The sequence below is a fragment of the Rana temporaria genome, chromosome 13, assembly GCF_905171775.1.
Source record: "Rana temporaria chromosome 13, aRanTem1.1, whole genome shotgun sequence".
NCBI lineage: Eukaryota > Metazoa > Chordata > Amphibia > Anura > Ranidae > Rana > Rana temporaria.
In genome coordinates, this window is record NC_053501.1 from 43,160,283 (window position 1) to 43,174,296 (window position 14,014).

Sequence of the window (14,014 nt, forward strand, 5' to 3'; positions counted from 1 at the left end):
TACATTATAGACATAAAATGTGATATTAAAGGAGAAAACTTACCCTCATATATTCCTCCTGCAGAACCTGGATGATGGCAGAGCAGGTGTCAGGAATGATGAGGCCCAGAGCCTGGGGGGAGATGCCCGTGGAGAACTTTAAGTCCTGAAGGCTTCTCCCAGTTGCCAGATAACGGAGGGTGGCAACTAGCCTCTGCTCAGCACTGATGGCTTCCCGCATAACGGTGTCCTGCCTGGTAATATAGGGGGACACCAAAGCCAACAGGTGCTGAAAGACGGGATCAGACATCCTCAGGAAATTCCTGTAATCAACAGGATTATTTTCCTGAAGCTCCCGCAGCAAAGGCATGTGAGAGAATTGGTTCCTACGGAGCAACCAATTCTTGGTCCATGAACGTGTCCTCCTCCTGTTCATGAACTCCTCATTGTCTAGGTCATAAACAAACAGACCTATAGACAGAAGATGCTTAGCACGAAGTCGGCGACGACTAGGTGCCTGCAACATGGCTACAAGGCTAGTTACGAACGACAAATCAGAATTGCACTAAACAGACCGCAGTGAAGAACAGCAAGACCTATGAAGAACGACCCTGACAATGAAAAACGCGGGGACAGGACCGCAATGTAAAACAATACGACCTGACCGCACGTCTCGATTGCCTAGATACGACCCACACAAGTACAAACTGAACGGCAGAGATCAATCTGAAAGCACAAAGACTGAAAAGCACGAATCGTCACTCACCAAACTTTTACTAACACGCGTAAACACGGAATCAGCAAAAGGAGCCCCAAGGGTGGCGCCAACAAAATCAAACCTCCCCTTTATAGTCGCGTCATACGTCGTGAGCGTCATCGCGCCGGAGAACGACCAGATTTTGGTATGTTACGTGTGTACGCAAAGCAAGCCTGCCGAGCTTCTCGACAAGTTCAACAAGGAACTCGTCGAGGAACTCGACGGGCTTTGCACGTCGAGTTTCTCTGTCGTGTGTACGAGGCCTAACGGGTGGCCAGTATAGTTGGAAGTTTTTTCACCTTAATGAATTAAGGTGAAAAAAATGTACCTTTACAACCCCTATAGGCTTTAGTTTGTTAGCCACTTATGTAGGGTAGATGGACAAATTCCCCATGCCAGGCTATTTATTCTGTATTCTGACAGCCACTAGTGTTGGCCTTTAGAATACCCAAACAGTGCATGCAGCCAAGGCTTGCAGGCGCTGTTTGGCCTACAATTTTCGACCAGACTCCTTCAACAAGTTTTGTCGAGCTAACCAAAATTCTAAAAGTAAGGCTCCATCAGTCTCTTCTGTCATAAATGCTTCCCCTGCCTGTCAGCTGCAATGTACAGTGAGCCATGCATTTGCAGCTCAGCATGCATATACTGTACCTGATCAGGGTCACAAACAATGATGTGACCCCTGTGCTTGTGCGTAGAAATTACATCACTGGGGCTCGGCAATTTAAGTGACTGAAAAGAGAACCCAGTAGCAAAACTGTGTAAAGCTGGAAGCGACCAGGACCCGCAGAATCTGTGACACCTCAGCTCTGGAGGGCACATTACAAAAGGTAAGTCTGTCATTATGTGCTAGTAGTAAGTGGTGCAGGGGGGCTTTTTTATGTTTTTTCATTTTTAAAAACTGCTTTATGCATACACCTGTGCAAGAGCTGCATTTGCCCAGGTGTGTAAGTGTCTCATGCATCAGCTGCCCCATTAACGTTTATTGGGAGCACTGGCTACATGGAATCATGGATATATTACATTTTTTATTTGTTTATTTTTTATTTATTTATTTTTTAAATAAGTTTGTTAAATTTTGTACAAAAATGAAAACGATAAGAGTACAACATGTCTGCGAAGGCATCATAAAATTTGTATTTTTATTGGAACACGGTCAACTACCTATGTTCTTTTAAGGCTCGGTTTTAGTGGTGTTGCCTTCCAAGATTTGCATTGTAGAGGTCTGTGTTGCAAGCGAGTCTACTATCAGACTTGGTACTCGTATGCAAAAGTGGGAGATGTACAACTCCTGGACTTGAGACTAAAATTCTGAGAGATTCCTAACAGAATGAAAGCATGGATACTTTCCAGTCTGCTCCCTAGGTTTCTTTCACTGAAAGAGATAGGTGCTCTTGCCACCAGCATCATCCTTGATGTGGTTGTCAAGAGCTGGTTTGAGGAGACACAGTCCCTTGAAGGCTATGTGGATGAAATGCTTCTTACAAAAGGGGTTTCATAGTCCAGCACTTTTAGTTGATGTGCCCCATGCATATATACTGACATAAAAACATACACAAGGAGATGAGAGACTTCCAGCAATTGGTCACAGCTGAAATGTAATGCCCCACTCATTCTATAAGAATGGCTCCCAACCATTTATCTGTTGGTTCCTTAAAGGCTGGCGCTGAAGTAGTAAGCATCTATTCCGAGGTGCAAACAGCTAATTGGGATGTTTTTAATGCCAATAGAGAAAAAGTTGGAAAACAGAGTACGAGGGAAAGTCTTTGCAACCTCAGAATTTTTAAAGTGATATTAAACCCTTGCCTTTTTTCTCCTCTATGTATGCTCCTTACAATAGTGTTGCATACATATATGTTTTTTTTTTTTTTTAGGTCAGTTTTCCCCATTTCTGGTTTTCCTCTCTAAAAGGTGCCCCCTCTGCAGCGCCACTCTCATGACGACACCTATGTTTGCGCGCTCACACCACTGGGACTACATTCATGCAGAGAGACGCTGGCTGCACCTGCATGCACGGCAGCCCCAGAGGACGCTTTAGCTTTACCTCCCATGTCCTTTGATTGACATGGAAATCCAGAGCTCTGGACCACAGCCCTGCCTCTGCATGGAGGCAATGCGCATAATGCCAAGCATGTTGGAACATGTAGTCCAAAAACCTAAATGACATAGGGGCTGGGAGAATGGTCAGAAGAATGGAAGCAGTGGTGCAGCAAAGCAAGAAGAGTATTCAATTTGTATGTAAAAAAAAAAAACATTTTGGGGCAAAAATAAGTAACGATTTAGGGTGTATGTACAACAAGTATTTAAAACATAAAAAAAGGGGGGGGATGAGCTTTTAGAACCCCTTTTTAGCTACCAAAGACAGGTTAACAGAACGGACAGAAGCAGCAGGCTGATCCTCCAGTTTCAGAGTAGTGTGCACTGCATCAATATGTGCCAACATATTCTCCTTTACCCACATGCTTACTGGGCACATATACCCCCCTCCTGCCCAGGTGAAATTTCAGCTTTCGGCACTGCGTCACTTTAACAATTGCGCGATCATGCGACTTGGCTCCCAAACAAAATTGACGTCCTTTTTTCCCCACAAGTAGAGCTTTCTTTTGGCGGTATTTGATCGCCTCTGCGGTTTTTATTTTTTGCGCTATAAACAAAAAAGAGCGACAATTTTGAAAAAAAATACAATATTTTTTACTTTTTGCTATAATAAATATCCCAATTTAAAAAATAAAAAAAAAAAAAAAAATTCCTCAGTTTAGGCCGATACGTATTCTTCTACATATTTTTGGTAAACAAAAACAACAAAAAAAAAAAAAATCGCAATAAGCGACTGGTTTGCGCAAAAGTTATAGCGCCTACAAAATAGGGGACAGAATTATTATTTTTTTTTACTAGAAATGGCGGCGATCTGCGATTTTTATTGGGACTGCGACGTTATCGCGGACACATCGGACACTTTTTTGGCGCCATTCACATTTATACTGCGATCAGTGCTATAAATATGCACTAATTACAGTATAAATGTGACTGGCATTGAAGGGGTTAACACTAGGGGGTGAGGAAGGGATTAAATGTATTCCCTGCATTGTGTTCTAACTGTAGGTAGACCGATCTGTGTCCCTATGTACAAGAGACACAGATCGGTCTCCTCTCCAGAGACAGGACGCTGTCTCTGTGTAAAACGGCAATGAGAGATGATCTCATATGTTTACAGATGAGATCATCTCTCATTGGCCGCACAGATCGCATCGCAAACGGCCACTCTGATTGGCCGTTCGCGGCGAACTGTAATTGGCTGTGTCCAAGGGACGCGGCCAACACAGAGTTTCCCCGCTGCGCGCTCTGGAGCACGCGCGGGGAACGCCCTAAGGGGCGGACGTCAATTGACGTCCAGTTGGATTTTCAGGTCCGCGCTGTAGCCGTCATTCGGCTATAGCGCGGGTCTGAAGAAGTTAACCTGGGAGTAATAGCAGAAGACTGAGGCGCCTCAGATATAAGCTAATTGGTTAAAGCTAAACCAAACACTCCTATACTTTACAGCCAAGGAAGCTGCCATCTTAGCCTCTTGTTTGATCTGCCATTACCATGGTGCTGAACACATGATCAGTTTTGACACCAGTCATTTGATGACTTGATAGTTTGATTGAGAGCACATGTAACTGTGACCATTATGCCTTGAATTTAATTGTTTTAGGAAAATTTATGTTTACTTCCACTTTAAGGACTGGAATGAATAAGCAGCTGCATTGGTTGTGTGCAAATCAGACATAGAATCTGCAAGAAAGGGTGCGTGAGCACACTTCTGGCCTTTGTAATCAGAGTCAGCAAATAACTAAGCAACTTGTGTCATGAAGTCTTGCATGACCGTGGTAAAAACCTCAGCCAAGAAGGAAAAAAGGCCAACCAAAAGGACTCAGAGGATGGAACAGATTCTAAAAGCAGAGGATGGCACTAATTCAGGTTGCAAATATCAGCAACATCAGTAGGCATGCTGCAAATAGCCCCCAAAACTATTAGTAAAATATAATTTGGGGACATCGGGTACAGTAGGACCGTCTCCCCCACGTGTCTAGAATCAGTATATAGCACTTGTGTGGCAGTAAGACAACTTCTCGGATACTCACAAAAACTTGACAGGTAATAGCAGGCGAGGGCTGGATGGCTAAAGGTGACCAAGGTCTCTGTAGGCGAGCAGCTGGAACAGGTTAAAGTTACACATGGTATTTTGCAAGCAGGAATAGCAGTGGGGAGATACTTCAGTGCTGTATGGCAGGTAAGAGCACAGAGCAGATGTGACATTCTACACAGCGGAGAACATCGGCACTCACTCCCACAGTGTTAACCCCTTTCACTAAAGCATTAGCAGAAAAAAGGGTTTAAAAGGCACCCAGTGACCCAAGTAATTGAGATAGTAGGCTGAGCATCAGGACCTAAGTGAGAAAGGGCAAGTGCTGCGATTCCAGTGGCTCGGGACCAGCAAAGCTTTCCACAGCAAACTTGTATCAGAACAGAATCTGGTAAGCTCTCTACGTGAAGCTCAGTGTATCAACACTTCTGAGATATCCACACAATATTTAGTCCAGCAGAGCCCAGATGTGGTACTCTACAAGCTAGGTCGAGGATGACCACATCATACAGCTGCAATCGAAGACACCAAGCACGAGCAGTGATGTAGAGAAGAGTTTTGCTTTATACAAAAAAAAAAAAAAAAAATCCAGAAAACAGGGTGCTAGCAAAAAATAAGCTAGTCTATTATATAGAGTATCTTAAAGTGGATGTAAACCAGATTCATGAAATTTGACCTAAGCACATATATCTGTAGCGTTTTCTCATGTCTCTCCAAAGTCCCGTGTATTTATGTCGCTCCGTTCTTCTGTTATCAGCATAACTTCTGACAGGTTCTTTGACACAGGGATAAAAGCATTTGTGTGGAGGGAGGTTCATATAAATAGATTATCAGAGAGCTTGTCTTGTCACAGCACAGCTCTAAAAGTCTCTGTCTATGTGGAGGGGGTATGTGCCTTTCCTCCAATCAGCTGTCTCCCAGTGTAATCCAAGACTACAACTGCTACTGCTGAATGAGAAAGTGAAAATTCTAACCAAATGTAAGAATTCTAAAGAATATAGCACGCTGAAGACAGCAGATATACATGTAAAACTTATGTAGGGGGATTTGTTTCAACCCTGTGTATCATCTGAGGCTATTCACGTTCACAGGGTAAATGTGAGGGTTTACATCAACTTTAAGAAAAAAAGATTTCCATTCGCCTAGAACACTAGAAAGCGTGCTGAGTAATCCTGTACTGGCCCTACTGTTTTCATTTGCCAATGTCCAATCTTCCTAGGTAGCAAAGATGCAAGACTTCCTGTGTCTCTCAAATGACAAGAAAGAAATAACAGCAAAGCTCCAGAAAAAGAATAAAATATGTATTAAAATAACACATTTTGGGTCTCAAAACAAGTAGTATTTTTTTCCCCAAAATATCCCAGGATGCCACCTTACCTCCGACTTTCCAGCTTGGATCTGTACGACTGCAGGATCAGACAGACAGCTGGTGTCTGATGCTCCTTTATCCAGAATACACTTTACTGTAATTTCAGGGTCCGGCTTCATGTTTTTTCTCACATTTGCAATACAGCCGTTTGTTCCATCACCTTCTCTGTCGATACTCTTCTCTCCTTTACCAGAAGACAATGACTGAAGCTGAGCTAAAAGAGGCTTAAAAAAAAAAAAAAAAAATGAACAAACACAGGTTTATTGATATAAAAGAGCATGTGTGCCATTATTGATATTCTAAACATTCATACCAAACAGTTTAACTTTAACCACTGGGCATGTAAACCCCCTTCCTAACTAGACCAATTTTCAGCTTTCAATGCTCTCACAATTTGAATGACAATTACTCACTCATACAACACTGTACCCATATGAAATTTCTGTCCTTTTTTTCACACAAATAGAGCGCTGTTTTTGTGGTATTTGATCAACTCTGCGTTTTTTATTTTTTGCGCGGGGGGGTAGGGCCAAGTCTGTGTCCGTTGTCCGTCAATGGACAGAGCAGCGTGACTCGTGAGCGCGATGAAGAGGAGCCACCAGACGCACCACCAGGGCACACCAGAAAAAGAGGATTGGAGCTGCTCTGTGCAAAACCCTTGCACAGAGCAGGCAAGTATAACAAAACAAAAACAAAAACAAAAAAAAGACCTTTACAGTCATTTTAAAACTGTTCTATCCCTTATTCTGGATTGGACATGAATCAGTCACCATTTCTGAGCTCTCAAACATTTAAAAAGTGGTAAAATATTTTTACAAAAATAAAAAACACATGTCAAACTTACCTGCTCTGTGTAATGGTTTTGTACAGAGCAACCCCGTTACTCCTCTTCTTCTCGCACCAGAGCTCCTGGCTCCTCCTCTTCATCTACTGCCCCATAGGAGGCTGCTTCCTATGGGAGCACTCATGCAGGACTGCTTCCGAGGCCCGCTGCCTGGGTCCATAGACAGCGGGGCACAGCCCCGGCCTCTCCTCACCAAGTTTGATTGACAGCAACGAGAGACAAATGGCAGCTGCTGCTATGGATCTGCCCTGTGTGGAGGAACAGAGCAGAGAGCCACTGCTCTCATGTAGTGCTGGATTTTGATGGAGCTCGGGTAAGTATAAGGGAAGCTTTGGGGAGAGCTGAATACAGGAGTTTTTTTGTACCTTCATGCATAGAATGCAAAAAAAATAAATAAAAAAAAATACAGCCTTTAGAACCACTTTAAAAAGGAGAAATACTCCCCCCCCCCCCCCAGAATATAAAGTTTATAAAAGACGATTATAAGTGACAGCAGCAACAGATTTTACACCATATGCAGAGACACACATGCCATGGCTGCCATTGCTGGCTTACTTTGAACAATGATAGTTGTTTGGCTGTCTCTGACATCAGTCGATGACTTGGAACAAGCATGCAACAAGGGAAGTCTGAACTTAAATTCCCCAAACGTGTTGTATACACAAATCTACGCATGATGGCTAAGCAACTAGCATTTTCAGAATAAAAAGAAAGGGATATCAACTTAAACTTCAACTTAAACCCATCAGTGTTAATGGGAGATTTAATTCTATTTAGCAGTGAGCTTTAATTGCTAGTGCAACAAGAGTCATTGTTGTATCTGGTATTCAGTTTGGCAATCACTCCATATTAATAAGCCCATTATTATGATAGAAAGTGACCACGAAAGTCTAGCTCTGAAACTCTTATGCATATCATTTTAAGAGGTAATGCTCCAAGAGTATCAGAATTATGTAAAAGAGTATCTCCTGCAAACACTTACAAGCATCATATTCTTCAGAAACAAGAGTGACAATACTTGTAGGGCTATTCAATTTCTTGGCCATCTTTGATTATACTCAGGACAAAGAGTATACATTAATTTTATACCGTCAGTTTCAGTAGTAATGGATCAGCCAGGATTGTAACAACTTTTTCATTCTTTGCGTCAATGCATAATCCTGGATATGCATGGACACAATGCATATTGTGTTACAAGTATCACTTATTGCCTTTCTCCGTCAAGGTTACAGTAGATGCAGATTTTTTATGAATATGAAAAAAATTATTAATCAATGGGCATTCAGTTTATTTCGGGGTCCAGGAAAATAACTTATGGCAAGAATTGCATTTTTCCCCCAACTTGGGAGTCATTAATAGGTGTATACAGTATTGCCAGGGTTATTAACAGAAGCTGGAATTTGGCCATATTCCATCAACGCACTGCTTAGCCTTTTGTCTGCAAAGCATTTTCCTATACCTCAAATATAATAAGCCCATTTTCTTATACATGTGCCAATATAAAGGTTTAGACATCAAGAGACTCATTGTACAGCGAGTGAAGTTTCTAGCTCACTTATGCACTACGATCATCTTAAAGTAGAGAGGCTCTTTAAAGCCAAGTTTATTTTTAAGAAACAATAAATAATGCACACAGTTTTGCAGAGAGAAAAAAAAAAAAAAGGAACAATATGATCAGGCTCCTGCATACACTTCCTGCAGCTGTCTGTACCTCTGTACTCGGTTGCTGAGCAACAGTAATTGTCAATGGACTACGAGTCAGCTGATCAGTCACAGGAGGTCATGGGGTAGGGCGCTTAGCAACATAACCGTTTTTCATGGCGAGAAAAATGCAATTTTTTTAATTGGTTGTTAAAAACGGTCGTGTGTAGGCTCCAGAGCATTTTTGTAGTCGAGAAAAATGGGCATTAAAAATTTAGAACAGGCTCTATTTTTTCTCGTCGTTTTTCATGTTGTGAAAAACGGTCGTGTGTACGCTTTAACGACGGGGGTAAAAACGTGCATGCTCAGAAGTTATGAGACGGGAAATTTGCATAATCACCCAAAGGGTGGCGCCATTCGAATGGAACTTCCCCCTTTATAGTGCCGTCGTACATGTTGTACGTCACAGCGCTATGCTCAAGCATTTTTTCTCTCGATCGTGTGTATGCAAGGCAGGCTTGAGAGGAATCACGTCAAGAAAAACATCGTTTTATTCCATGACATGAAAAACGGTCATGTGTACGTGGTATAACATGTTGCCAAAAAACAAAAAAACTTTTTTTCCACAGGATTGGGGGCCACTTTAGGGGTGCGTGGTATACGCGGGAGCGCATTATACCGCGATAAATACGGTATATGGTTCGGGAGCAAAATCTCAAATCCACTGAGAATAACAGACAGATATGCCCTATATACTATTAGAAGTTAAATTTGGTAAATATCATCATACTCAGATCAAATTTTTTATTTAAATAAAAGAAAAAGACTGTTTTGCAGATTTTCAAATAGAACTGCTATATATTATGTACGACAGACTCCCTCGTCATAGGATAAAAGCTACCTGCGCCTGTTGTCACTTATGCTGGCAAAACAAAAACAATGTCTTCCTTGATTTTCGAATCAACATTTGTTTTCGACCACAGTGACGGGAAAATTTGAAGCAGTATAGAAAACTTCTTGGTCAAAGGAATTTTCAGTGTATGTGGTTTTTGTTCAGAAATTACATAAAATTTTAAAACTGAACGTTAAAAGCAAGTGAAAATTATCAAACAACATTAATTTTATTCAGCGAATGTACAAAGATTTTTCGTAATTAATTTTCTTGTCCAAAAATGTATACATGTATGGCCAGCATAAGGCTTGGTTCACCTTGGCAAACCTATACAGTTTGCTTTTGATCAGTTTCTGCAGTGCTTTTTGCTGTGCGCTTTTGCACACGCGATTTTCTCATCTGTTAAGCTTTCTTTTGCCCAATTTGTTTTTGGGCAGATTAAAAAAACACAAATCCCTGCAACACCACACTATATGCTTTTCTTTATTGAAGTCTATTGAACCAAAATAGCAAAAAATAAAAAAAAAAAACACAGTTTTGCATCGAAGAGTCCTTGACCATTTCCAAATACGCAGCGGCTGAAAAAACATGATGTGATGTGAACTTGTCACATAGGAAACCATGGTGAAGGAACTGTAGCGCATTTCTGCAAAAAGCACCAAAACACACATACCGTAGGTGTAAACCAGGCCTAAGACGTTTAATAGCAGCAGAAGCTTTTTTTTTTTTGTATCGCCTGTCATAATGGGGTAAAAAAAAAAAAAACACAACATAAAACTAGTCCTTATAGTACAAAAAGAGCAGATAATCGCTACTATAAAAGGGTTCATTTATACTATGAAACCACAACAGATTGCATAACAAAGGGAGCCTCTAGTAATTATAGAACTCTTTTTAATGTTTATAAAATGTATATTAGAGAGGCAATGAAGGCATGCTTTATTGTTGGAAGACACAGATGAATTTGCTGCCATTAAGCTATAAATATAATCCACAACATTAAACAGCATTTGTGCTTTTGACCGGTACTAAAAAAAAAAAATCAAAACAATTTGATACAAAGTAGAGATTACCTGCAGATCAGATATATGTTGTTGAAGAACATTGCGCAGTAATGCAGGGCCCACATCTGGAAGGCACTGGATCTTATCCCAGTTAATAGTAAACCTTACTGCATCTTCAGACTGTTGAAGCTTGGAAGAAAAACAGAAACAAGTTAATCTACATTTTAAATAGCTGAATTTACATACTCTACTTGCATGGCTCCTATCAGCCAGATGTCTGCATAGGGAATGCTGAGCAGGTGTCAAAGTTAACTATTTAAAGGCATTAAATTAAACATTTTTTCCCTTCAATGTGTTTTACCAAACAATAAAAAACATTTTAACCTACAACATTTCAGATATGGTCTATAAGTGTTGGCTATTCATCGGTCTGAATATCCACTTTTCAGCGCCAAAAGATTTTACCCCCTTCATGACCAGGCCCTTTTTTCTTTTGCCATTTGGCACTTTGCTACTTTAACTGGCGACTACACGGTCATACAACACTGTACCCAAACAAAAGTCATATACATTTTTCCCCCCCTACAAAGAGTTTTCTTTTAGTGGTATGATCACCACTGGGTTTTTTCTTTCTTGCGCTATAGATGGGGGGAAAGAATGAAGAAGAAAAAAAAAAATGTATTCTGCTACATTTCTAAATAAATCCCAATATGTGTATTGATTGGTTTGTGTGAAAGTTATAGCGGATATGCAGTTGTGCCCATAAGTTTACATACCCTGGCAGAATTGATGATTTCATGGCCATTTTTTAGAGAATATGAATGATAACACAAAAACTTTTCTTTCACTCATGGTTAGTGTTTGGATAAAGCCATTCATTATCAATCAACTGTGTTTACTCTTTTTAAAACGTAATGGCAACAGAAACTAGACAGATGACCCTGATCAAAAGTTTACATACCCCAGTTCTTAATACCGTGTATTGCCCCCTTTAACATCAACGACAGCTTTTGTGGACGAGGCTCTTTATCTTCTCCGATGGTAAAGCTGCCCATTCCTCTTGGCGAAAGGCCTCCAGGTCCTGTAAATTCCTTGGCTGTCTTGCATGAACTGCACGTTTGAGATCTCCCCAGAGTAGCTCAAGGATAATGAGGTCAGGAGACTGAGATGGCCACTCCAGAACCTTCACTTTATTCTGCTGTAGCCAATGAAAGGTCGACTTGGCCTTGCGTTTTGGATCATTGTCATGTCGGAATGTCCAAGTACGTCCCATGCGCAGCTTCCTGGCTGATGAATGCAAATGTTCCACCAGTATTTTTTGATAACATACTGCATTTATCTTGACACCAATTTTGACCAAATTCCCTGTGCCTTTGTAGCTCACACATCCCCAAAATATCAGCAATCCACCTCCGTGTTTCACAGTAGGAATGGTGTAACTTTCATCATAGGCCTTGTTGACTCTTATCTAAATGTACCATTTATGGTTGTGGCCAAAAAGCTCAATTTTGGTCTTATCACTCCAAATGACTTTGTGCCAGAAGGTATGAGGCTCGTCTCTGTGCTGTTCGGCATATGGTAAGCGGGATATTTTGTGGCATTTGCATAGTAATGGCTTTCTTCTGGCGACCTGACCATGCAGCCCATCTTTCTTCAAGTGCCTCCCTATAGTGCATCTTGAAACAGCGACACCACATGTTTTCAGAGAGTCCTGTATTTCACTTAAAGTTATTTGTGGGTTTTTCTTTGCATTACAAACAATTTGCCTGGCAGTTGGTCTACCCGACCATTGTTTGGTTTCAACAGAACCCCTCATTTTCCACTTCTTGATTTGAGTTTGAACACTGCTGATTGGTATTCTCAATTCCCTGGATATTTTTTTATATCCCTTTCCTGTTTTATACAGTTCAACTAACTTTTTCCTGCAGATCCTTTGACAATTCTATTGGTTTCCTAATGGCTCAGAATCCAGAAATGTTAGTGCAGCACTGGATGAAAGATGCAAGGATCTGTCAGGAGTCCAGAAACTCAAATGACCTTATAGACACACACATTAATTGCAAGAAAACAGATCACAGGTGAGGATGAGGCGTTTCAGGAGTGGAATAACGTGCCCCCACAGATTTACCACTGACAGTTAATCATGCATTGTCATTCTTTGACTAGCTGACCCAGGTTGATGTGGTCCACTCTTGATTTGGTGGTGTTTTGGTTTAGTAAGCATGATTAGTTTCACTCTTGTATTTCTTTTGTTTTTTCCAGTGCTCTTTTTTTACTAGACCAGCTATAGGTAGGGGCATGGTCAGGTGATCACCCTGCCCCCTATCTATTGATTAGCACTCCTGTGCTCCTACTGAGGAGACTTTAAAATTCATAGTTAGGGACTGTAGTACACAGAGTGCCTTGATGGGGCCTGCAGCTCACACAGGTATTTGCGAATGTGTGCAACTAAACCTCTGTTTTTAATGCTTACAGCTAGACGGGTTAATTTGCTTTGTTGCTTCTTTGGTTAGTAATTTTGAGCCTGGGTATTATGGAAATATTTTTATATTCCATATATACATTTATATATATATATATATATATATATATATATAATTGCATTTTACTAAAAACGCATCTCATTTAAAGTCCCAAACCTCCTAGCCATTCAAACCCCTTTGTGTCAACGTGTGAATAGTAGTAGTAGTGAGTGTATAGTTTGTATAACAGTGTAAATTTGCTGTCCCCTCAAAATAACTCAACACACAGCCATTAATGTCTAAACCGCTGACAACAAAAGTGCGTACACCCCTAGATGAAAAATGTCCAAATTGGGCCAATTAGCAATTTTCCCTCCCTGGTGTCATGTGACTCGGTGTTACAAGGTTTTATGTGTGAATGGGGAGCAGGTGTGTTGAATTTGGCGTTATCGCTCTCACTCTTATACTGGTCACTGAAAGTTCCATATGGCACCTTATGGCAAAGAACTCTGAAAAAATATATATTGTTGCTCTACATAAAGATGGCCTAAACCATGGGTGCTCAACCTGTGGCCCTCCAGCTGTTTCAAAACTACAATTTCCATCACGCCTCTGCCTTTGGGAGTCAAGCTTGTAACTGTTAGCGGCTTGCAATGCCTCATGGGACTTGTAGTTTCGCAACAGTTGGAGGGCCACAGGTTGAGCACACATGGCCTAGACCAGGGATCGACAAATCCCGGGAGCCAGGTCGCCATGGCGACTAGAAATAGTGTCCTGGCGACTTGGCTTGGAAGGTGGGCAAAAAAAAAAATTTTTTTTTTGTGAGCTGGCGCCATCTGGTGGTGAGCCGTTGGTATTACAAGTTATTACCACCAGATGTGAGCTGGCGCCATCTGGTGGTGGCCGTTGGTATTACAAGTTAAGCATTACAAGTTAAAGG

General features: G+C 41.2%; 1 protein-coding gene across 1 annotated transcript in view; it reads right to left on the minus strand.

The window, feature by feature from the left end:
• Window positions 1–14,014, minus strand: part of LOC120921025 (MAP3K12 binding inhibitory protein 1) — a 55,687-nt gene that overhangs the window by 32,978 nt on the left and 8,695 nt on the right. Inside the window, exons 2-3 of the mRNA XM_040333615.1 lie at window positions 10,682–10,801; window positions 6,240–6,455 (exon numbers count right to left, since the gene is read on the minus strand). Coding sequence (XP_040189549.1) covers window positions 6,240–6,455; window positions 10,682–10,801 — 336 coding nt within the window. The remainder of the gene's footprint in view (window positions 1–6,239; window positions 6,456–10,681; window positions 10,802–14,014) is intronic.